General features: G+C 38.8%; 1 protein-coding gene across 2 annotated transcripts; it reads left to right on the top strand.

Moving 5' to 3' along the window:
- Positions 1–658: 658 nt before the first annotated feature.
- c1qtnf4 (C1q and TNF related 4) lies at positions 659–25393 on the top strand. Of its 2 annotated transcripts, XM_036535783.1 has the most exons (3): positions 659–1068; positions 1337–1349; positions 24161–25393. In XM_036535783.1, exons 1-3 carry the CDS (start codon positions 676–678, stop codon positions 25255–25257), a joined length of 1503 nt encoding a protein of 500 aa, XP_036391676.1. In that variant the 5' UTR covers positions 659–675; the 3' UTR covers positions 25258–25393. The 2 variants fall into 2 exon arrangements, with proteins under 2 accessions (XP_036391676.1, XP_036391677.1); XM_036535784.1 differs by lacking the exon at positions 1337–1349 and having other exon boundaries at positions 996–1068; positions 24161–25388.
- The last annotated feature ends 1520 nt before the right edge of the window (positions 25394–26913 follow it).

The following is a 26913-nucleotide window of genomic DNA, read 5'->3' as shown; positions in this document are numbered from 1 at the left end:
AAGCATGGTGCTATATAACTGTGATCATGGTTTATTACCACGAAAACCCTGTGTTCCATAGAAGAAAGCTCTACATAAAAATTCAAGACCAATGTTGAGTCTGAAGCCTACTTATTTACCCAGGAAATAATGTCAAAAATATTGATTGCTATTGATTCTTCACCTCTGCTCTTCCAGCCTTGGTCATCAGCATAAAAAAAGAACAGAACTGTTAGCCAAATGGCTCTGATTAGCAACACCTGCTCGCTAAGCTTGTGTATGTAAAACAGCCAAAGATTTGAGAAGTGAAGCATGGAACACAGCAGGGAACCACAAAGAAGGAGAGAACAGACAGGGAAAAGGCTACAGAAAACTGTAGATGAATTCCAATTCCTCCAACATCCCTTGCCTTCCTACATGCATAATTTGAGTAATACCAGTGATAAAATGGATGTAGGTAAATCTGGAGGCAGTGTTGCTATGCAATGCTGCATGATCAGCAACACGATCAGTGCCCCCCCCCCCCCCTCCCCCCGATAATAAAGATTGTGTGTGAATACTCCTCTATACACACGCTCTACACACACACACAAACCGCAGTCCACACCCTGTAGGAATGCTTTGTGTGTGTGTGTGTGTGTGTGTGGGAGAGAGAGAGAGAGAGGAAGAGAGAGAGGGAATGTGAGTGTGTGAACAATGCTGCATAATTCCCTCCCTGCAACCCTGCATCGCCCTGCTGCTGAAAACACTCATTCGTGCAGCCCCTCCAGAGCCCCCTGTAAAGTGGAAGGACCCCCCTTCACATTCAAATCCCTCCACTGGAGCTCTCCGTGTGTGAATGTGTGTGCGTATGTGTGCTGTGCTCGTTGTCTGCCAGATATCAGCAGGTTGAGCTGGTCGAGGGATATACAGAGAGTGGTTTTGTTGGTTGGAGCCTGCCACCCAACCGCCAGCCCTTCCTGCAGCTCAGCTGATCGTAGGACAGTCACAGAGCCACAAGCAACACGCTTTGCTGGCATTCTGGAACTGAACTTCCCTTCTGACAATTCCATTGAGAGAACTTTTGGAGCACCTCCCATTAAAATACAGGTAAGGAGATCTACAGTGAGGGCTGCCATGATGGCATTACTTTCATTGCTTGTCTGGTTTGAAATACGTGCGGACCATGTGGTATCACAGTATTGCAGCATCCATAAAATATGCATAATGTATTAATCCTGATAAACAGGATAAATATGTGAATTAGGAGAGAGGAGCAATCCTGTATGTGCCAGCCACATGTCTGGAGTAGTATGTGTTTGTGTAGGTTTGTGGGTTTTGCTTTTCACACGCTGTGTCTGCCTGTTTCGTCTCACAGCTGTTCATCACAGGTTTGTGCTTTCCAACTTGTCAAACAGACAGACCCAATTTGGAAGTGGAACTTGTTGCTGTTACCTTGGCTGTTTTAATATCCTTTTTGCATGTGGACAATGCCAGCAGATAAGATAATTGGGTCAAACTACCACCCTTTGCAAGGTGGAGGTAGAAATTTGATGTTTAAGCAGTAATGTTTCTTTAATGCTGCTGATATGAACAGCGATTCATTGGAAGCCAGCAGCAAGCACAACAAATTACCTACACTATTGACAAAGAGGTATACTTCTGATGTCAACAAACACATGCAGGTGTCAGAACCTCAAAGACATAAAAACACAGGTCTGTAATTACTAAAGGGATCATATATTTGGTTATATATATTTGATCACATATTGGTTTCACCAATGCAGGAAATCTGAAAAAGGATGAGGACTTCCTATCATAAATTGATACAATAATTTTACAATAATATTTTTTTACATTGCAGTAGTGTGTTAGCCTATTTTGCACAAAGCCCTGCCAGAGAGGCAGCCTCAGAGAGAATATATAATATAAGGTTTCATGAGAGATATCAGTGGATCCCGTTGTCCCACACAGCTGAGGAGTGGAGGAAATTTGAAAGCACTGCTCTTAGATGGTCTGCATTGTCTCCTGGGAGGATTTCCCCCTGCTGTGCTTTGAACACCGTTTCAACTGATGAGGCTTCAGACGTTGTAGCACTCAGAGAAATAGCCCTTTAGACTGTAATGAGTGCTTTTCTACCCAGAAGGAGATTTGTGTTTGAGCGGAATGATTGCACGATAGTCTTGTCAGCCTTTCATGGCAGCTACAAGCATTTCATCTTTGTTCACGATCAATACCCCCGATTCTAACAAGACAGCAAGCACTGAGAGCCGGGAGCTAATCGAAGAGTGTCGCAGGTTTATAGACTGCACTTACTCAGTGTGGAGCAATATCTTGATCGTTTTTGCCAGGGATGAAAGATGGTCGAGGAATGCTTCTGCCTCACACAGATATGAATGAGCCTTCATTTTTCATGCGCAAGATATCTATCTAAACAATGTGTTGTTTATTCATTTTCTTTCCAGGGACAGCGGGGTTTTACCTCAAATGTATTAACAGTGCCTAAAAGGGCATCTTGAAAGATGAAATAACCGCAAATTGTTAGAGATTCATACTGAGATTCTTTCCACAGTAAAGCAACAAGATGACATCTGGTCAGGTTGTATCATGGAGGAAGTGCCTGACAATTTAATACCAGCTTCACTCAGCATGGTGTAAAGAACACCTCAGATAGAAATGTGCCTGTGAAGTCTCAACTGTGATGTGTCAGAACCGGTCCCAAGAGTCAGAATCAAACCCCTTAAATAAAGGAGGATCACATGTACCACAAACAGCACATTATTACCTGCACACTGAAAAACCATAGGGTTGGAACTGACAAGTTCTGATAGGAAACAAGCCTTACACTCTTAATTGACATGAGCATAATAAGCCTAGATATCTGACAGTGGAATAATGCTATCATGAAATTAGCTTTGAGGGCACTTCTTCTAATTGCTGGCTGATCCTTCTTGCTGGCGGCTGCTGCTGGAGACTTGAGTCTGACTTGGACTGAGTGCTGTTTGTCTTGCCCTGCTTCCTGCCAGGGGGACCTCCTGGGAGCTCTATTGTCTCTGCCTTTGTCGCTCCCCATGTAATCCTCTTGTTCCCAACTGTATAGCTGGGTCCTGCGCCTGGTATGCTTGGCTCAGGTGCACCAGACCGATAAGAACCCCGTGCTGCATGTCTTTACATGGGAACATCAATAGGGGTTTTGGCATACTTTCAGAATTTACACTCACTTATACGTGTGAAAAGGTGTCTTTATTTTAGAGCACTCACTTACAGCCTTCTCCTGTATGCAGGTGTTAATGGCATAAATGGAATGAAAATAATTTCGGCTCTTGCATGTTGTAAGTCCTAGATTGTGATTTTTCATAAGAATGGGAGTGCAATTGTATGACTGTCTCTCAATGACTTATCACATGAATGAAATAAAATTAAATTCCAGAGTCCCTTGATATATCCCCTTTAAAAATCCACCCTCATCCACCAGCAATTTTTGACAGTGAATCAAACACAAGCAAAACACATCAATTGTCTACATTTCCTTATCATAATGTTACCTGTGCCTCTTATTTTCTCCAAAATTTCATAACTGAGAATGATGTATTTCTGCTTAATGTAACAAAATACTTATGGAGTTGAGGGTGTCCCTCCACAATGCTTCAGATACACAATTTGGAGTCATAGTGTTTTTTGTAAGCTGTTTTTCAATTTTATAGCTAACACACAAATAATGATTCTTGAGCAAGTAAACTGCAAGTTAATCTGATACGCATTACGACTGGGCTATTGCAGCCTAGGAAAAACTGGGGCTAGCACACCAGATGAGTTTGAAATGACCAGATGAGATGAAATCAGGGATTGTTGTTTTTGTCACCATCTCAGCACTCAGCTATTTATTTTGCTTCACAGGGTTATAAACCACATAATAAAAGTACAAGACACACAACTTAACTGTTGTTAGCCATCTATTTGGCTAACTCTTTCCATTTGTTCTAGGCGGTAGCTCTTTGAGGAAAAATGAAATAAATCCTTGTTTTCATGACACAACTTAAAACATAATTCAGTTGTAATGTTGGAACTCATAAGAGCACAATAGGAGCACACTCAGAAGAGCTCTTATTTTGTAATTTTGTTTATTTTACAACCTAGTAAACCAGCTAATTCAAAATTCAAATCTTTTTGTGGTTTAGCAAACACATTATCCCCAAAATGAATTTTACCCTTCTTTCTGAAATAAAAAAAGAATTCACAATGCATGCTGTTTGAGCTGAAATCTTGAGGAATGGGGAAATTCCCAAAAATATGCACATGGCTTGATGTGTGCAGAACACCCACCTGTACAACAGGGGCACCTCAAGACCGATGAGTGCAGGAACCACTCAGCTTTACAAACTGACTACAGAGAGGACTTGTAACAGCATCAGAGCACTTTGCGAACAGAGAAAGTTCTCTCCCACTGAGATTGATTGGTCCACACCAATTGAATCCCCCCTGTGTTTTAAGGGTAAAAAAACAATATAATACTTTTGCAGTTTAGTGTTGCTGTGGCTATTATGGCACTGTAATGAATTCCTCCACATCTTGTAATTTTGTCTTGTTTTGTCACTGTATCTTTTGAATTTTATCTTTCTTCTTCCATGGCTGTCACTCCTTTTTGCTGCAGTTCCACAGCAGAATGTGCCTATACCAGATGCAGATGGGTAGATATGATTGTAAATGTATTGGTTTCACACGGCTCAGCAACATGTATAATAGATTCATGGATCACAAAATACTATTTTTTGTCAATTATTGAACTTGCCAGGGCACTGCACTAGTTATGGGACTTCAAATAATTTAAACTGAAGTTATGAAGCTGTTCAAAAGAAGAAAACTGAACTCTCAAGATGTGGCTCATCCTAGATTGTTACTTTGCAAGGAAACACAAAGATTGCACAGCTACTCTACCAGTATCATTCCAGCTAGTGATTTGTTACATTTTCATTTCTTTGGTTTGCATTAGTGCCTCTAGGGTCATTATAACATACAGTATCTCAAAATGTAGAGTTCACATGTCAAAACAGCTAGCTCTAAAGTACTATTGGCTTACACAGCCTTGGTAACGTATACAGGTCCTCCTAGTGAACTATAATGCATTATCATGATAGATCTAAGACTAAAAACATACAAATAATCATTCTTATGTTCAGCTGGAAATATTTTTGCCAGTAGTACAGCATGTGGAATATTCTCTGCTCAAGCAGAAAACAGGTAGCCCTTTCAAGGCAATATAAGGATCACTTACTGTGCTGAGACCAGTTGAACTGCATTTAAGGTGAAGACTTTAGAGGGTTGCAAACTAGGCCATCTCATGATCTGACCACAGCATGAGGTCAGTAGAATTCTACAAGGTATAACATGTGCTGAAAATAATCTGATATAATGTACCATAGCTCTTACAGTTAATTATTAATCACTATGTGTGGTAGAAGGTGATGCTGCTGGATAGTTGTTTGGTACTATGTGAACACTAAGATAAATGGTAATGTTGCTCTTGCAGAGGATTACTAGACACTATATGCATGTTAGAATGTTGTTTTTAAGAATAATTGTTAGGCATAATGTGTAAGGTAAAACAATTACTGTTGTATGTTTAAATTTTAGCACTGTTCTTCATCTTGATACTAGTTGTCTCTTTTAATGTCGGTTCTGTAACTATATTCTTGTTATTCCCTTGACACGCCTTTAATTTATCTTGCCATGGTGGCTTTGTAAGCTAGTTTGATAAGAGCTTTTGCCATATTAATTAATTAATTATAAATACAGTACTATCACTTCTGGAATAGGCTCTGCTCCAGAGAAACATGTGTTGTATGGTGTAGCTTTAGAGAAAGAAATGACATGTGGCACTTACACAACACCACTCACTGGCATCCGGCGTACTCCCAGCTTTGGAGTTAAATTATGCATGATTACAGGCACACCATACAAGCTATCATCACCTCAAAAGTAAACTCACTGAGTGTTTTTGTACAGCATCTAAATGATGCCTGTGGCCCTTTTTTAAAGTCAAAACTGCATAGCCCTAAAAACTCTAGCATGCACCTTTCTTGCTGATGGACTCCGTGTAATACATTATCTGCTGATTTATGAGTGGGTGTACTTTGTAAATGTACACTAATTGCAAATGATCACCTGTAGCCATGAAATATATTCTGCACATACTTTAACTGTTCTCTGAAAAATACCTGAAGGTTTACTGTCCAATGAGGTTAACAAGGAAAAGCTGATGAACCCAGGGAAAACCCAAGAACCCAGGAAAAATGTTCAGTTGGAAATACAAGCTTTGATGCCATGTGTTGCATGGCCAACCATGAAATTTCCCTTGTTTGATAATCTCATACAACAACCTGAAGTGCCCTTGAAATAGCTTACACTCTACTTTTTTACACACTACTTTTTGTTGATTTATTATTTTCATCCTAAAATTTGTGAAATTTGTAAATGGCATAGACTAAGTCTGTTGTGGACCAATCTAATTCTGTACACACACCATCTCAGAATATTTGCATTTTTATTCACTGTGAAATTGTTCTTCCATTTGGAAGGGATGGTCAAAGTACATTGTGGAAAATATTGTGTGTAAACTGATCAGCAACTCGATGCTGTTCAAGTTAATTATGGATGCACACCTCTATAGGCTGTTGTTTCTTTGAATTGAATTACATGCTTAAGAGCGCAGTTAATTAATTCTTGTCTCCAATTGTTGCATTTAGCCTCCAGTTCTGAACATCTCTGAGTATCTAACATTAGTACTTGATAGACTGTTCAGTATGAGCTCATTCAACCTAGCTGATAAATACCTTGTTAACAAAAGCAATTTGTTTTTTTTCCACCTTAGTAGCAGGTAAGTAAGTGTGTGTGTGTGTGTGTGTGTGTGTGAGCAATAACATAACATTTGCTAAATTTATTTAGTTAAGTCAAAGAACACTATAATGAAACTGAATATAGTTTCAGAGAGTATTGCTGCTTTAAAAATTGATGTAATTATAATGTAATTTTACATACCCTGCTTGTTATAAGTGTCAGTTTATATAATTAAATTTCAACAGGGGACCATACGCTCAATCATGTTTAGGGTCTGTGAATTATAGACAATCATTTCACTAATGTTACTTAAATCATTATATTGTTTTCAGCAGAGTATCTCTAGTTTGAAATATAATACTGTGGTAATGTACAGTACGTATGCATGTAAGCAGTAATAACATATATAGCTTATTACATTATATTACATTACATTACATGCATTTAGCATACTCTCTTCTCCAGAGTGACTTCCATCACAATAGAACAGAAGTGTTTCCATTCAATTTAAATGAACAACAGTGTCAGACCAGGCTAACAACACTCCCAGACCAGTGAGCGTGAGCTTAACACCATCCAAGCCCTACCACAAGTTAACTTGTGCACTCTGACAGAAGCCAAGTGTACTACGATACAACGGTCCCTGGAACACAGAATCAAAATACATCACAATATTACACAAAATTAACATCAATGCTAGAGGTAGCAGGTGTTGGGGGCTAGGATTGAAGTGTGACCGAGATGCAGTCTGAAGAAGTGGGTCTTCAGTCTGCGTCGGAAGATGGCCAGTGATTCCGCTGTCCTAACCTCTGTGGGGAGTTCATCCCGCTGAGGGACCAATACAGACAGGGATTGTGTCTGAAAAGGCCGACCCTGTCGGGTCAGGACAGTCAGTTACCCTTTAGATGCAGAGCGCAGCGATCTTGAGGGAACATAGGGTTTGAAGAGCGGCTGTAGGTATAAAGGGGCTGTCCCATTCACTGTCCTGTACACTAGTACCAAGGTTTTTAACTTGATGCAAGTGATGACTGGAAGCCAGTGACATGAGGTGAGGAGAGAAGTAACTTGACTATGTTTAGAGAGATTGTAGACAAGTTGCGCAGCTGCATTATTACTTCTGAAGTTCAAAGAATAGTGAATAATCAGAGGTGGCATTTCTTATTTTGGGGAGAGCAATGCAGCTATGACAATCGCAAGTCCTTCATGGTATTAAGAAGGTTACTCCATCATTTACATTTGGTTAATGGCTGCCTATATTATGAATAATCCATGATTTTATTTTTTCATGTCTTTGATCCTCATTTATTTTAATCTTTAAAGGGGTTTACACATATTATTTACACAAGAGAAATCACATTCACCCAAGCAACAAAAAACAAGCCTGTCATTTTATAGCGCTATTGGAGTGACCAAATGTTACCAAGTTTCACTGGGTAGCTCATTGTGCAGTGGAATTAACATGTGCAGTAACTCCTATATGCCAAATTCACTTTTGTAACAGAAGGAGACCTTTAATTATTTTAACTGTACAGAGACCTCTGGCTTTGTCCTTACCTTTGTGTAACATTTTTTAAGCAAATAGTAATTAGCATTTTTCATTACTGCCAAACATAAAATGTTATACAAGAAACAAAAAATAACATAAGGTAAACTTGCCACTGACAAATATATTTAATAGTCTCCTTTAAGGATGCACTGCAGTCAGAATAATAAGTGCCATATTTCCTATCCAGGGAATAAATCCTTCAAAAGAGGTTTTTTGTGCCTTTTCTACATTTCACCAGTATAATATCAGTGATCTGTTGCCAGGGTAACAGCAACATCTGCTGTGAAATCCTTGATGTTACTGTAGTGTGGAACACCTAACCACCTGTGGATTTTATGGGGTGGGGGGGGGGGGGGGGGGGGGGGGGGGGGGGGCATTGTTAGAAAAAGTTACAGCAGCATCATGGGACAGATTGTGACTTGAATCTTTAAAACATTCAAAACATTGAAATATTACAGGCTCAGGGCAGATGATTGATAGCATTGTCTGAGAAATTGCAGAGATATCACCAACACTGTCCAGCTGATGAATGCCCCATTCATTCTGGCAAAGTCAGAGAGGGTTAGAATTCTGTTGCTCTTTTTTGGGAAAACTGGGAATAATACTTTTCTGTCACTTGTTTGTCTCAGCCTGATAATTATTTGCATTTCCCACAGATGGCTACTGTGTCCTCCACAGCCACTTCTGTTGGGTATAACTGTGAATGTAGCCTCAGGAGTAGGACCGTTGCCTGTTGTGAGCAAGTCAGTCTGCTCAAAATAAGCAAGTTCACTGACAACCTAGAAGTAACAAATTGGCAGCCACCATCACAAAGAAACACACAAAAAAAGAAACAGAAAAGTGCAATAGGAACAAAAAAACAAACTAAAAAAACTCCAAGGTGATCTCAAAGGTGCTCCTGAATATCAAAAAGGAAGTCTGAGAAACTGTGAAACATCAGCCTGTTCAGTGAAAGCACATCATTTTTACCATCTATTTCGTCAGCAGGTATCTACGTAAAGGGCAACATGAAATTCATACATTATACTGATACCACACTATGAAGGTAGAAAACTATGGTAAAACATCCATATTCAAGCACATATCCACAATGTTAAGAGTTAAGTCCAAAACTACAGAGACCTGCTCTGTGTAGAAGCTCAAAAACATTTTGCAACCAGAATAACATATGAGCTGTGCACACTTGCAATTTAGCTGTTCAGTCAAACTGTTGCAGGTTACATTGAAGCAGGAGTGCCATACCTGCAAAACTGCAAACCAGTTTACACTTAATTTCATAGTGAAAAACTCATAGCAAGTTATTTTACTGTGAAAGGTTGTGATGAAGCCACTTTGGTCTCCAAAAGAGTCTTGAGTCCATTTTTGGAAAAGCTTGTTCGTTATCACTTTGAGCAGACTGCTCTGGCATAGGGAAAAGCTTTTCGAAAATCCACTGCCCAAATGAAAGTGAGACATCTTTCTGTGCCTCAGAGCTCCTGCAGGCTTTCTGCCAATTTGAACATTTCACTGAGACTTTTGAAGAGGCGTGACTAGCTAAGAATATATTTCCTTCTAGTGGAGAGCATCGATACAAATCTATGCAGTACTGACATTCTACAGAGAGCAGACTGGCTAACCATAAGATGTGGTCACATAGGTTTCTGTCTTTCTTCAGGTTTTGTAGGGAGTAATCATATCAATCTGGCATGATTAAAAGCTAAAACATTTTATGATGTGTGTGATGTGTGACCCTTCTGATGTGGAAGGACTGAACACCAAAATTAACAAATGTATAGTGCACATAGACAGTGGACCAATACATTAACAGTATTAGGATTCTTTTGTACTAAATTCCCCATTGGACAATCAAAGAAAATGCTCCCCCTCCTAACCTGATTCATGTAAATACTAAGTCCTCTGAGCTCATGTTTGATAAGTCTTCTGATGTAAAAGTGGTTGTGTAACACATTGGTGGTGGATGACTTGAGATATCCTGCTCACACTTTGGGATGCTATAGGAGTTGTTATGTTTGCAAGATTTGGAAATGAGGCATTTATAGATGGGAGCACTACACCTGACTGAAAGTTTTTATTCTATTATTTACTCTATCTACTATTTATTATGTTTACGTTAGCTATAATGGCTCCAAGGTAATAAGTAAAATGTGTGTTTGTTTGTGTTTTTTCCATTAAATTCTTGTGCCTGGTTTCTTAGTCAAGAATGGAAGAAAGTGAACAAAGAAAAGTGACTCTGAAGCTGAGTCAACAAAAAAGGAACAATAAAACATTTCCTCAGTCCATGTCTTGTCTTCAGTTGGAACAAATCATTACAAAACTTTTCAAAGTTCATTTTTCTGTCAGCTGTCTAAAATATTATGTCTGTACTGAAAATGTAGCATCCAAGCCCTGTTGTTTCATCAAATCTGCTGATTCCACCATTCCCATACCAGATAATAATGTCACAGCTATTTCCTCTCTTGGGATAAAGGCAAAATTCTGTTTAGATATCTTTAGGCTATGGCTATGTAAGATTATTTCTGTCCTCAGAAAAAAAGAGTAGACTGAATGGGTTCAGCAATATATTAAAAAACAAGCTGTGTACGGCTTATGAACAGAACTCAGAGGGCTACAGGTGAGGAGACCAGTTGGGAAGAATTTGGGACAATTGCTCAAATAAATCACATTAACAGTGTATTTTATATCCCAAAATGAATGTCTGCCCATCTTTAACCCAAAGAAAAAAGACAGACTTTCTGATCTCTCCACACAAAGTTGAAACTGGAATATACACTGACCTACAAATTAGCCATTGTGGAGATGGCAACAAGCCTGGTTATAAGAATAACAATAATATAATGAAACAAAACATCCAGGCAGTCTGAAGAAATAAACAGGATAATGTCCACCCAAGCAGTCCTTGGAATCTCACAGCCATTAACGTCACATGAGTGGTACAAAGATAAATAAATGCCTTCAGTAAATTTCCAGGGACAAGGGAAGATTTTGGGTCACATTAACACAATTGCCAGTAACTGTTGTAGGGAAACGTAATTATAGTATACATAATTTTTCTTTAGTGATCATGACTTATTTTGTGACTTGATTGTTTGCAAGTAATTTCTACTTTTGTATATTTCAATTGATTTCTAAATAATTTCTTTTTATTTGTATTTGTATTTGTTTTGCCTTTTTACCCGATTATGATTTGTTTGCTATATTTAATAACAAATTACATTATTGAATTGCAGTGATGTTTTCATTAATTGTTTCCTAATAAAATACATTGTATTTTAGAAAAAATGTGACTGGTTAATATGACTAAATGACTAGTGTTAATTCTGTATTTAACCAGGGGTTAATACAGTTATCATTGCATTTGACTACTGCAGTGTGCTCATTTTCAGCCGAAGGTGTTGGCCTGCATGGCCTGCATAGGCAATGTCATTACAAGGATTCACCCTTTTAGTTATGTGGAAGAGCTGGAATGTGTATACTTTAAATATATTATGGAAAGTTACAGCAAGAAAATGTAGAAATGATTAAGGACTGAAAATGAAGCCTAAGCAGGTGGTAGCAGTAACCAGAGATGCAGATCTAAATGACTAATTCATATTTCATCCTGCTTATCATTTACCATTCTCTTAAAAAGAACATCCAGCCCCCATCTCCTACAGCACTCTCATACTCAATAGTAGTCCCCTGACACCACATAAGGAATATAAATCCAGCCCCAGGGGGAGAAAAGGGAAAACTACAGGAATATTGCATTTTCAGAGCTCCCACAAATGTGAACAAGCAGCCAGCTAACCTTAGCCACAAGAATCACAAGAATCACAAAGAAAGTCACAAGATGTTCAGTATTTCCCCTTTTACTCCAGCATTTTCCATTCCTGGAATCAGCAGCTGTTTAACACATAGATAATTGAACAGAGACAGAGTGGTATGCGAGACCCACCTCCATTAACACAAATAAGAGAGGAATTATTGAGTCTTGAGTCTTGTGCACACTTTGAGTAAACACAAATCTGATCATTAGTCTGCAAATCTGTTTTTGCCCATTTACAATACCAGTAGACTGCAATGCTCTTTTTCGCTTTATAGATCAAAGATGCATGCATAAGGAAATAATCTGAGCAAAATGTGCGTAGTGTGTCTTGTCCATCTTTTTGTAAAGTGCAAACAGTATAAAGGATGGAAATATCAAACATAACAATAAAATGTAGTTTATTTCTATTTCAGGATTTTTCAGTGAAACTCTTTGAATTAAGGATAGTGCATTAAATCAGAGAATTAAGTTAATTTTGGAAAGTGTTTTGAAAGTACTAGCATGATACTGATCCTGACTGCACCTAACACAATAGTACTGTCACATGTGCATCTAAATTGTACTTGCATTTTCACCGCACGCATTTCATGTGAAATGCATTGGTTGACAATTGGGAATATTCATTATCGACAAAACCCACCATGACAGTCACTGCAGGACTAAAACTGTGGTATAATGGCATGCAGTTGACAAATATTTGAGGATACTGAAAGAAAATTATATAAAAGAACTATTTTTCTCTCTCATATCAGCCACAGTTCATATAAAAATAATGAGTATGTGGGATGCAAATCATTCAAACAACCTTGTCATAGTAATTATGTTACAACCATAATTGTAGAACTCATTAGAATAAGGTACGCATCCCCCTCAGGAATAAGGACAGCATCTATTAGATCTACATGCTGCCCCCCACTCACCCCCCCCCCCCCCCCCCCCCCCACGCATACACACATCTCCACCGCCTCTGAACAGAAAATAAGATGCACAGCACATATCCCTGTTGCTATGCCATTACAAAAAATGGATGGGCCAGTTAGAATGAAAATGGTTTTGTGAGATTTGCATTTTAAATATGCTGCTAACCTGCACATTAATGAGTGCAAAATACAATAGAAGAGGAAAATAGGGTTTGTGTACTGCTCTTCTTGTTACACAGATGATGGTCACAATAGTAGGTTCTAAAAAGGTACTTGTATTGTTGTTAACATGTCACTTTCCTTGCACATTGGCTTACAGTAAGCTGTTGAGCCTGTCTCCATCCTTAAACATTGAGCGGAAAAAAGGATGAGCCTGTCAAGGTTCTCCTTCACTATTCAATTTCCTCGAGCAATAAAAGGACACAAGTGTTTCAGAGGTGGCATGAGTGATTACTAGGTATAGTCATAGGTATGCTGGACTAACTAGCAGGGAGGGGGATGTTGCACTAGTCCTCCATTTATTTCAGTCTGACTTATGTCATAAGGAAGATTAGCATAAATGTTCAAAACAGGCATTATTAGAGGTACAACTAAAAAAAGATACAGCACACATACAACTTGTATTGCAAGTCCTCCTCTCTCTGTTTCCTAATTTAATAAATTAATAACTTTAAACAAGTCAAATTCAACCGGCGCTTATAGTGCCTGTTTCTTGATTTTTTAAGACTTTTATGTCCTCAATAACTTACAAAAGTATAAGACTTTCTGGTTTGATTCACTAGGTGGCTATATTAATTACATATGTAGGGAACCTATGCAAAAGTCTGAGAGCCCTTTTCAGGGTTTCATACAGAGATAATTACAATGACTGTGAAGTCTGAGAAATTTGCTGCTGCACCATCTAACCTCATTTAAAACCACACAATCCAGATTTATACTTTATACTTTATATAGCCTCACAATAAATGCTCAGACTTGCCCTTTCTGTGCATCTATGCATCACATCACGGTAAATCCTCTGGTAATCCTGTTACACTCCCCACCATTTGCCTCTCCTATATTCATCCAATTGCAAAATAAGTGTTTTTGCTGCCAGTTGCAAGTCATATGTATTTAAGCTTGGTACAGGTAGTTTCTTTGCTTGGTTACTGAATCAAACATTTCCATGAAATAGCTGAGAAGAGTATTTGGGGTAGAATAATGTGTTGACCAGGCAGTTAAAATCTGAAGCATCAAGATCTAAATAGTCTGTAGGCCGAATGACAATATAGATATTATAATGTGCAAAAATCATGAAGGGAAACATTGCTGAAACAGACCTTCTGGAAAATAGCTATAGTTTTTTTTTTTTTTTTCAGAATGATGAAGATTGGACATCTACATCAAAATTTAAAAGAAATTAACTGGAAATTCATTTAAATATCAATAGCAACCCCCTGTAGCATAACATTATATTTTTTCTTGCAAATAAAAGGACATATAAGGACAAATAAAAATACATAAAAATAGGCTATGACTCAAAACCGTACGTGTTACACACAAGGTGGAAAGGTGGTATATATAGCTATCACAATTACAAGTAATTTTAGTGATAGCGTTGAATGGTTACTTTGAAGACTATGTGAAACATCCAATGCACGAGAGGCCCCACCTACAATAGTAAAGCAGCAAAAAATCGCCTTCCTACATGGGCCCCTGACGGCAACCCCACCATTCATGCCATAGAGGAATAGGAATTACAGATTCCTTACATGTGCTGCATGTTCACAAAGGGTAGGGCAAAGATGAGAATCTGGAGTCCAAATACCACCAATTATGTCAATTTAATAAATATGATGCTCTCAAACTAGATCTTCCAAGGGCCAGAGAAGAACAAGCAAAAGCGATCATGGCTTCATTACTGAGGCATTCATAACCCAGAAGGGAAATGCTGAGGACTTTCAACAGCACATTCAGTTGAGGTCCATTGCTAACTAGTTAAAAATGGACATACATCTCAGGTTCTGCCTCTCAGGGGATCTCATTATATGTGTAGATCTGTTTGTTTGTCTAGCTGTCATGTTTCATCAGCTATTTAATCCTGTGGATTCTTACATCTCTTGACCAATAAATCATGAATAGACTGAAGACTGTGTTTTAGATGATCTAGCTACCCCACTCCCTGTCAGTTATTCATTCTGAACCTGTGAAATGGTTCCGATTAGACAGGAAGGCTGCTGAAGTTTTCCTGCAGCCAGCTTGTGGGATTATCTCCAGGGATGATTGAAGGCAGTAGATCACACCTGAAGCAGTGACTGAATGATGCAAATGATGAACAATATCTGGAGACAACTCATACTTACATTTTCTCAGAGAGCAGTTTTAAATGGTGAGTGTGTCAGAAGTCAGCAGCAAGGTAGGATATGAAACACCCATAGGCAGTATCAAAATAGAACTGAGGACATTTAATTGCTAATAAGGATTAAAGGCTTTCATCTGATTCTCCTTCAGGAATTATGAGAGAACAAGCAGTTCCTTTGTTTGAGATATAGAGGGGAAATAAGAGATGAGAAAGCTGACACCACAAATGGAGAACACCTGGGGAAAATATGGCCATATTCCTCTTTGTATCTTTTTCCTCATTAGCAGAGTCAAGTGTAACCTCATCAGTGATAATTAGGTGCTAATTTATGCAGTCTGCATGTAGGATAATCTTATTTTAAGACATTTGAGAGATGAGATTAAAATTCCCCCTAATACTGAATGAGGGCAATGTAAGTGTATATTGTTGCAAAAAGACTGACATTAACACAATGTTTCAGTTCAGACAAGGGCAAAAGTGTCAAACATAATGCCTTGATGGCTCTGTGTGTGTTAGTTTTATCCCCAGCCAATTCCCCTTGCTTGGGGGACATAATTTAATTATCTATAATTATAATTACCAACACTTATGTGTTTCCCAAAATACACAACCGTAAAATACTTCTAGGGGATAAGGCACAAGCACAATATTTGGGTGTAATACATCATTTTCAAAAATCGTATAAATGTCAGACTCAACAAGCTATTGGGCTAATTAAGTAATTATAAGCACATGTTTAACCTTCCAGGAGTGGAGTTAGACACCCCTGGCCTGCAGGGATTAGAGACCAAGCATATCAGCTAGAGCTGAAGGCTCTAAACCTATCATTCACAGATATGACTTGCTTTAATAGCAATTACGGTATCAGAAAATGGTAATCAAGGTACACTACATTTTACTTTGTCATCATAACCAAGACTTTTAATATCAATAGTGTGAATTTGTTATAACATTATTAATCAATCAGTCAAATTTTACTTATAGTGTATTTGTACAATTAAGATAGTCACAAGCACATTAAGCGTAGTGTATTTTCCAAAGGCAATTTTAAAAAGGGGAAAAGGTGGTGGAGAGACTCTTGGAAACTAATATAAACAATGGCATGACACATAAAAGGCAAAAGTTCATCACAACAGTTCATCACAACCAGTGAAGTGACCAGGAGATTGAACATTGGCCTCAGGCAGCTTAAAGGCAGTATAAAGACACAGTATAATTGACAGTGGGTAAAAAACAGTATTTTTTTTTTTGCTTTTCCCCTTTAATTCAACCCTCTTGGAATCGCCAACTGTATGCTGTAGTAGGATAGTCTCAACAACCTCTGTGTCATGCAGCATGAATGTAATCATCCGAGACACATGCAGGCAGCCAATGGCCATTTTTTCACACTGCAGGTCTCTCAGTGCACAACCGTGGAGTGGGCAGTCATTGGAGGATTGGTGCTGAGCAACTCACAGGTGCCTGACAAATCACAGGCTGCCTGAGAGTGGTGAGATAAGCAACCCCTGTGGACATATTCACCTCTATCCCCTGCAGCACAAATAGGCTATGGGCTACTGGTCATCCTAGCTGATGACATCGCTTGGATCAAACTTGGGTCACAGTGTTCAGCTTGTGTTCAAGGTGGTCACTGAGCTAATCGGAGGAAATATGTAAAAATAATATATAAATACATACCGCACACATTGTGAAATGGAAGTAAAGTGCATATAGCACTTGGACCCAGACAAGAATTTCTCTGCCAATGTTGTTTAGCCCATGGCTGTGTCTATGAATACAATGCAACCCTATTGCTCGGTCTTATTTTTGTTGCATCTTTTTGTTAATGGATTGTGAGATAGCATTGAGTTTCCCTTGAGATTCTTTCCTGTGTGCCTCAAGCAATTTTAAAGTCAGGAGGCTCTGAGAGATTTTTTTTTTGCAACTCCCACTCTATTGTCTGACTGATGTGATTGTAGATGTGATCATTTCTGACATACATCCATCAATTCTTTCACTTTCCTTTATTGCACTGAATACTGGTATTACTATTGTTATTGCTCCTCCTTTTCCATTTCTTTTTATGTTGTAGTTTTATAATTTTGAATTGCTTATCTGTAATACACCCTGTGACTATTTCTTTGCCAAGAGCGCTACAGTGTAAGTCATAACATTTGATTGATTCCCTGCCTTTAGAGTTGTGACTGATTGTCAAGCCAATAAAGCAGGACTATTCCAATACTCTCAACATCATGAACTCTTGAAGGCAAATTCTAATGACTGGACATGTAATTGATTGGACATGCAATTGTCAGTATTCACACATTTTCCATGGTGGGATATTTCCACTCTTTTATGTAAAAAAATGAAAGAATGGACACTATATGGCTAGCAACCTTAGAATATAGTAGGAAAGCAGTAGAAAGTCAAATTGGCAAAGAGATTTGGCTTCTTGTACCTCAATCTTTTAGTTCAAAAGACTGTTTTCTGCAGCTCTGTGTTGCCTTAATTGATTGAAATGTTTGTTTGAATATAGGCCACATTAAATGCCTAACAAATGTGTTGTCCTCTTACCTATCGTCATTAGCAAACATTTAACCTGCCAGTGAACATGGAATCTATGTCTTGTTAGGATCTAGATGCATAATGTGCTTCTTGAAAATCATGTGTTATTGTTGTGGTTATAGTAATTTTTGAAAAATGAATAAATAATGAAAATATATTAGAAACAACACCATCTGGATCACAATGCCTTTTTCTGTTTCATACTCCCTTGAGTATTGACCAGAGCACATGATCTGTGTTTTGCTATAAGTAGAATATGAATTCTGAGTTGTTGACTGTGTTGATGGACTGGGCCTCTATTGATTCAACTGATATTGGAATATGCTTGTGCAGCCCAAAGGCAATAACCAGATGCAAAGGGGACAAAGCATTCCTTTGACAATGTATTTTTACTAATTGAAGTTTTACTCTTAAAGCAATCTACTGTTCAAAGCTCTCATCTTTATGATCAAAGATGTTGCAGTATTATCATAACACAGAAAAGGGCCCACAGACAAACTTATAGTGATTATTAGTCTTTCATAGCCAAGTATTATTTATAATACTGATCATCCTCGAAGTAGGATTTAACATTTAAGTATATTCATACACATTTCTCATTTTTATAGCTTGGGTCCTTGCTCAGTGGTTATTGTGGGTACATTCAACTTTCTGGTCACATCTAACTTCCTAAAATTGCCTCAGTGTTGCTGCCAGTCTCAAATAACATTGATTCCATTGCCATCCCAGCACCACTCATCTGTTCAATGCCAGGCTCTTACTCAACCATGAGTAAGTGAGCCTCCCACCGTAAACAGAACCCCTCTCCATTGGTGATGGCTCCATGTTCTCATGGTGACAGTGATGATGTGACAACATGCAAGTGTAAGAAAACTTTTTTTTTTTTGGTCATTTAAAATTTTCTCCCCAATTTGGAATGGCCAATTCATCGAATTCTGGAATATCCAATTAGTCATCATCGATTTTCGGTCCCATAGCACAACCCCCATTGTCAATCTGGGAGACCGTGGACAAGCATGTGCCCTCCTCCGAGACACGTGATATCAGCCGCTGCTTCTTTTCGCACTGCGGTCCACAAGCTAAGCTAGCACAGAGATGAGTCGGAGGAAGACATTTCATATGCAGCTTTGGCACGTGGACCACAGGTGCCCGATCGACCAGCAGGGGTCACTGTTGCTAATGGGACCGAAGCCCCTGCCGATGTACCTACCCCTATCCCCAGTGGAACGAAGCCAATGTGTTCCGTCTGTGAGCTCCCGGTCACTGTCAGCTAGTGGCACGGTCAGGTTCAAACCCGGGCCATAGCGCTCAGTCTACATTCAGAATGACTGCTTTTACCGACTGAGCCACTCAGGAGCCCCCGTGTACGTAGTTCTTGATGCTGGCATGTGTTGGCTGCATATATGACTATATGGTGGTGCAGCAAATTGTTGTCATCTAAATCTTGGTGTTTTTATAGAAAAGGGCAATTCATGTACCCAAATTTTTCTGGCACTGTCTTGACCTGAACACCTGACTTTGTTCTCTCCAATCTAAAAATATTTTGTATTCTTGAAGACAATATTTTAAAGTCAATGCTCTATTTACAATATATGTTTTAGTTACTGATCAGGATATTTTCCCCTCAAAATCTTCCTTTTCCTTGGGTCTTTGTGACCATGGTAAAGTTACATGACTTAACCACCATTATATGTTGAGCAAAAGTTTTTACCTTTGTTTGTACATTGTAATTGTAATGGTATAAAGTAATTCATCTTTTTAATTCATCCTATGTATTTCCTGTTGTGTATTTCATTACCATGTTGTTGACAGCAGTGCTGCAAAAATGTTCATTCATTGCATTGGTTTAATGTTTTGACAATATCTGTTGACTCTTATTGATCCCTCTGTCACCATGGAAAAAAATCTGACAAGAAATGGGTTCACAAAAGAGAAAGGTAAAAGATCCTGCCTCTCAAGGGAAAAGACATACAACCACATATGCTGGGACACACACATATATACAAATGCAACCATTCAGATACATATGCACACTCACACACACACACACATACACACACACACACACACACACACACACAGGTTGGTGCACACAAACCCATGTATAAACAGAAGCATTCTGACACAGATACACATGCACACGTAATTATACATACACATGCATGAATGTACAAAGGTTCTCAAAGATACTGATACATACATACATACATTATCACACTGACAAACATACATATATTCACACTGTTACACATATGTGCAACATGCCCATTGATGCACATAAATATTGATGCTGGCATTTAGACACACACACAAATACAAATATATGAAAAATACTCTCAAACACAATAGCAGAAATACAGCTGCAGCTGGATTTGCACAAAACCATTTCCTAATAAATACACAAACTTACACATGCAGGCATACATAGCTGAGGAAGATCCGTTTCCTTAAACCGGAAAGCCCAAACTGGATATTTTTCCAAAACATTTACTAAATTTAGCTGGCTAACTCATTTAACTTGCTTCATGAGATACCCACCAACAGAAAGTTTACCTTTCTCCCCACTTGCTATTTTGCGGTGTGCAAACAAGGAAAAGAAATACCCAAGTAGTTGTTTAAAAAAATGTGGCTAGTGAATGAGCAATGACTCATCAATATCTCAGGGGTGCTTCAGCACAGAGACACGTCATAACCTGCACTACAAAGTTACAAATCTCCCCTTCTATGTAGAAGTTATCTTCCTTATGTAACATCATTTGAAGTGCACCACTGTATTTAGTGTTCGGTACATCCTCTTCTGGCATGGATTGCGCTGACAATTTCATTTCTTGTAGTTTTCAGGTACTTATGATAAGGAATGTTTGACCAAGCCTGAAGGCAGAATTGCTCTAGGTCCTTAACATCTTTGGTTTTCATTTCTGGATTAGTTTCTTGAGTTTATACTTTTTTGAGTGTGACCCAGCCATTAGTTACAGATTTTTATGCCATACACAGGAATGGTCAGAACACAGTCATACACAACCTTTTTTATTTATTACATAGACATATACACACAATATTATCCAGCAATACTTTGTTGGGACAATGTTTAAATAATACCCTTTCTGTGGGTTTGACCTCAAATTAAAGAGATTAATATTAAGATTGGGGGTTGTTTGGTGGTAGAGGCATGTGGGGTTGATATGGTTTAGGTTTTATTCAATAAATTACTTTGTTTTTTGTAAATGGAAATAACTATAAAGCACCCAATGACATTATATATATATATATATATATATATATATATATATATATATATATACCACATTTCAGAATCACATTTTTTTTTGATAAGGTAACGAGTGCCTTTCAGATGTACTGGATGTATCCACACATTTTGCACATTGTTTCTAGGGCAGTGTTGTGAAATACTTTGGCAACATTTAGGTGAAGTAGTTAGCCACTGAACATGTCTGGGAAGGTGAGCTCACTTGTATCCCGGGTAAGTGTTGTACACTTGAGAAAAATGTTATTTCAGCTGTATAAATGGGTCATGGAAGATGCAAGATAAATGTGATGCTTGTCACACTGGAAAATAAACAAAATGATTAAAGTATTGCAGAAGACAGCAGATGAAGTGTCTGTTCACAGTGCACTGTAGTGTATGTCTAAAGGGGAGATTTCACTGGGAAAGGCTTTAGCTCTTTTTCCTCTCTCTGCATCCTGAAGGATCATTAGACAGTGACTCATCCAGATTCTCAGAGTAATACCCATATCTTCACAACCATGCCTCCACCTCCCCCCCAAAACCAATCCCCCCGCAGTGACTCATCCCATACCACGTTGGTCTTCCAATGTCTTACTTATCTAACAACCTGAAAATCAACCATTCCATGTTACTTGTGCAGAGCAGCCCCACCGGCTGCCAGGCTGAAAATCAGATTTTTGTCGTTTAGTTGGTAATTCAGTTTCTACCCAGGAATGTCAAGGCAGGAGAAGTAGAGTATTGGCAGGTTGCCTGGTGGTAGCACTTTGATGCTGCAGGCAACATCATTGATGATGGATCATGGGCATTAATATTACGCATGTTATCATTTATTTGCTTGGGTGATACCTTGCCTAATTTGGACAAAGCTGCAGTTCTTTCAGATTTTACATAATTGACGTCTTGTACAGTTTTGCAGTTTTTAATTACAGTACACAGTACACACCTTTTCCCCACACCCATCCGTTTGCTTTGTTGTTTCCATCACTAACCCATACGCTTTGTTGTCTTTCAAAGAACCAGAGGTGAGAGGCTCTGGTGCTTTTAACTTTAAGAGCAGGATTGGATGATGGCCTGTGTGATAGAGTGTTGCAGGTGTGGAGGGCTGAAGCACAGTTCCCGCGTGACCATGTTCAACAAAGCAGCAGAAGCAGAGTGGAAGGAAGAATACAGAGAGGGATGTGGTGTCAGAGAGAGAGCACTTTGATTGGGGAAGTGTATTGAGATTGATCACACACCCACTCTGCCATCCTCAATTAAATGCTGCAAAGTTCAAGGATAATGGCACTGGGAAACCACCACCAAGATTACACTGCACATGAAAAAATGTATTCCACTTTTGTTAGTGATGTTTTCCATATTGCCCTTGTTTTTGTGGTGTGATTTTTTTGAACTCCTACGTGATTGCTCACCATGGATTGATATTTTTCATTCCTTTGCAATTTCCACCTTACCTTTGCCCAAATTCAATTCTCTCTGACATGAACAAGGGCAGGAGAAGAGAGCAACTTTCTCTGTGTGACAAGCACAGGTAGCAATTTACCGGGAACGTCTGATTAGCAAGGTTCTAAATGGTAGGCCTGTTGAAAGATCACGGCTAGCTAATTTATTCAGACAAAAATGCTGACAATTCATGCCAACATCACATTAATCTTTTTGAAATTGTTTTGCAAGATACGATTCTGATATTATTTTCAACATATTGGTGTGTTGGAAGCACCCAATGACAGTGGGAATTTGTGCCCATTCATTCTGTAGAGCATTTATGAGGTCAGGCACTGATGTTGGACGAGAAGGCCTGGCTTGCAATCTCTGTTCCAGTTCATCCCAAAGGTGCTCGATGGGGTTGAGGTCAGGGCTCTGTGCAGGCCAGTCAAGTTTTTCCACACCGAACTCATCAAACCATGTCTTCATAGTCCTTGCTTTGTGCACTGGGGCACAGTCATGTTGAAATAGAAAAGGGCCTTCCCCAAACTGTTGCCACAAAGTTGGAAACATAGCATTGTCCAAAATGTCTTGGTATGCTGAAGCATTAAGGTTGCCCTTCACTGGAGATAAGGGGCCTAGCCCAAACCCTGAAAAACAGGTGTGGCCAAATACTTTTGTCCATATATATATATATATATATATATATGAAAATATGAGAAAATATGAGCAACATTGTTGGGCAAGCATTCGTTTCTTATGTTGACAGCATGCCATGTCTTAACAAAAAATTAAACAAAATGCAAAAAGATCCTGGTGAATTCATGTCAGTGTCAAAATTAATTTTGGCATTGTGGTCATTTCAGATCACCCCCTGGTGACGAGTAGTGACCATGGTCTTCAGTTGATAAATCTGTGGAAACATAGTATTTGTTGCAAAGTAGGCGAGCTACAGTACTACAAGTTAGTAGAAAGCAGTTTTAGTGAAGCAAAATCAGAGAAATCATTGAATAAAAAATTAAAAGACAGTGCACCCATGTGCAATGCAACATCATTGACACTTCTTAAGACTCCATGCTGAAAGTCTGCAGAAAAGAATTCAGTATTTCTTTTTTCCTTTTATGCAGCTCATCTAGACATTTCTCCCTGAGTGTCTGAAAACAGTGAGACTAGGAGACCCTGCCCGTTTTCATTACAAGTTGATGACCAAGCTGGGATTTATGCCAGGAAATGGCCCTCAACCTGCAATTGAAATGACCAATTGAGCCACTCTGAAGCCCAGAGTTATTATTGTTATTGAACTCTCAGGAGCCCTGTAGTATTTCTTATGATCAGTCAAATACAAAACACCACAGTAGTAAGAAGCATGAAATGATGTGATTAGAGAAGGTTGCTCTGTTCTTTTATTCTTAATATCTGGAACTGGATCAGATTCTTTATCAAGATGTAATGCAGTTCTTCCAAGTCACCAATTTCAAAAGGACAATATTGGTAATATCTATATTTATGCAGTTAGGCTAATGACCCCTTTCTTTTTCCACAGGAAAGATGAACCTAGTCCAGCCTCTGCTGATTGGCCTACTTTGTCATTTCACATGTGGGTGGGTATCAACCTATACACCTGAAGGGGCAGAGGAACAGAGGTCAGCCTTCTCCGTGGCCAGGACCAACAGCATGGAGGGGGGTCCCAAGATGGCTGTGACCTTTGACAAGGTTTATGTCAACATTGGCCATGATTTTGACCCCAAGACAGGCATCTTCCGCTGCCGCATCCCTGGAGCATACTACTTCTCCTTCACGGTAGGGAAATTCCCCCGCAAGGACCTGTCAGTGATGCTGATGAAAAATAAGAATGAGGTGCAGGTGATAGTGTATGACGAAAACTACAGTGAGGAGCGCAAGGTGCAGAGTCAGAGCGCCATGTTGCAGCTGGACTTTGGTGACACCATCTGGCTACGGCTACACGGTGACCCCAAGTATGCTATCTATAGTAACACAGGCCACTACACAACCTTCAATGGCTACCTGATCTACCCAGACACTTATGCCTTTGAGAGACCCAGCCGTCAGAACACCTTCAACGGATATGGCAAAGAGGTGGCAGCTCATGATGGGGAAACTTCTGATGGCTTGATTTCAGACCAGGCCATTCAGAAAGTTAAAGAAGAGGAAGAAGAGGAGGAGGACCCCAGGTCAGCCTTTTCTGTGGCCCGCAGTCAGAGCATTGTGGGAGTGGATAAGGAGGTGTTTGAACACCATCCAATTACCTTTGACACAGACTTTGTTAACATCGGTGAGGATTTCAACCTTTCCACTGGCATCTTCACCTGCCGAATCCCAGGAGCTTACTACTTCTCTTTTAACATTGGCAAACTTCCCCATAAAATCATGTCTGTCAAGCTGATGAAGAACCACCTTGAAGTACAGGCCATGATCTATGACGACAGTGACAGCAAGAAGGCTCTGCAGAGCCAGAGCTTGATGCTTCCACTGAAACGTGGCGACACTGTATGGCTTTTCAGCCACCAGCATGATGGTTATGGGGCCTACAGCAACCATGGCAAGTACATCACTTTCACTGGTTTCCTAGTCTATCCCGAGATCCCCCAGCACAGACAACAGACGGCCAGGAAGCCTTAAAAAACATGAGATCCCTCTCAGACTTTCTCAGCCCTGTTACTTAATGAATGAAGGGTTCATTAAAGAATGCTTTATTCTTAGCATTGTTTTCTTTGTCAGCATTGTGGACTTTGTGATTTCTTTTTCATTTATTTCAGAGGAATGAGGAAAAAAAACATGGGTGCCCTTATTGTTTTTTTCTGTCAAGGTGAAATGCAGAGAGAGATTTTCCCAAACATATGCCACAAGAGTGACTGTAGAAAAGAAAGGAGGAGCATTTTACAACTCAACTAAATGATAGCTGCTTCTTCAGTCTTTTCATATTTGTCTGGGTGTCATTAATTCCTGGCAACAGAAAATAGCCTTTGACCTTACATAACCAAATATCTATCCTAGTGCTGGCTTACAGAAGCCAGTCAGACTGTCTTCAGAAACAGTCCATTTATATTCAACCTTTGGGTCTCAGTGTAATAATTTAATTTTAATCTATTAGGTTGTTTTTCCCCCAGATTGTGACTGTTGTAGAGAAAATTGAAGCGCTTCTCTGTTATTAAATCCCCATTATAACTGTTCCAGCTGAATTCACAAGTTCTGAAAAAAGACCATGTTCAATTTGTAATGAGAATCCAGCACTGACACACCACTTCCTCTGCTTGGTAGATTGGAACAATCCCATTATTTATTCTGGCCATGTTTTTTGAATTTAAACCTAGCCACTAGACTATAGCAAGTGTACTTAGTTATTAAACACATCATTACCACTGGTAATTACAGACTACTATTATACATAACAAGCTACATCAGTTGGCTGAATGGAACAAGTACTGATATTTAACAGTTTTCAAAGGAATTGTGTTAGGTTTACCCAGCAATTATCGTTTTTATGTAATCCATTATTGCCTTTTTGCTGACTGAATTGAAACAATGTTAAAACCTCTTAAAATTAATGCTTCAGTTGAATAAATCATTTCTGAGGCTTGTGAAAATAAAAAGATGTAATTATGCCTCATGAAATCTTTTAAACTTGAGAGTAAGTTGAGAACAGAGAATACAATAATGAAAACTATTCACACATTAGAAATTATCTATTGCAGGGTTATGTCTGAACTGCCAGAGAACAAAGATAAATAGTTGTTTGTTTCTTGCATGCTGACATATCTGAAGCTTGAAAAAATTAAAAGACATAATGCCTGTAATAACAGCTGTATGTTGTATCACATTTCAGTATATTCTGCCTATCCAAAGGTGGACATTTGAATTGTAATGTAAGTGGTATTTTGGTATTATGTACTTTTTGTGGTTATGTACAAGAATGCAAAAACAGCTAACTGAAAAATACAATGATATGTTTTAAATCATGCATACTTTCTGTTTATGTACAATCTGAGTTGTTCTAACTCCTTAAGAAGTGAAAAATCATGTGCAATGTTCCTTTTAAAATGGATGCTTCTGTAAAATTTGCCTGTGTTATATGCAAGATGAATAAAAGTGATCAAAATACAAAATATAAGGAGTTTCTGAAACCATATGCTTTTATGAATTTAAAAATTAGGTATATATCTGTATTTAATATTCAAGACACGTAGAAAAAGTAGAGTAGAGTACAGAGTAGAAAAAGGCACTACTCTCTTCTAATAAACTGAGTAGAACTTAGCAGTAACATCCACAAAAGAGAAC

The sequence above is a fragment of the Megalops cyprinoides genome, chromosome 8 (assembly GCF_013368585.1).
Source record: "Megalops cyprinoides isolate fMegCyp1 chromosome 8, fMegCyp1.pri, whole genome shotgun sequence".
Lineage (NCBI taxonomy): Eukaryota > Metazoa > Chordata > Actinopteri > Elopiformes > Megalopidae > Megalops > Megalops cyprinoides.
Note: the sequence above shows the minus strand (reverse complement) of the source record. Positions and strands in the feature narration are given on the sequence as shown.

Coding starts and splice junctions, on each gene's coding strand:
- c1qtnf4 (XM_036535783.1), top strand. CDS start 676: ATGCTGCATAATTCCCTCCCTGCAACCCTGCATCGCCCTGCTGCTGAA.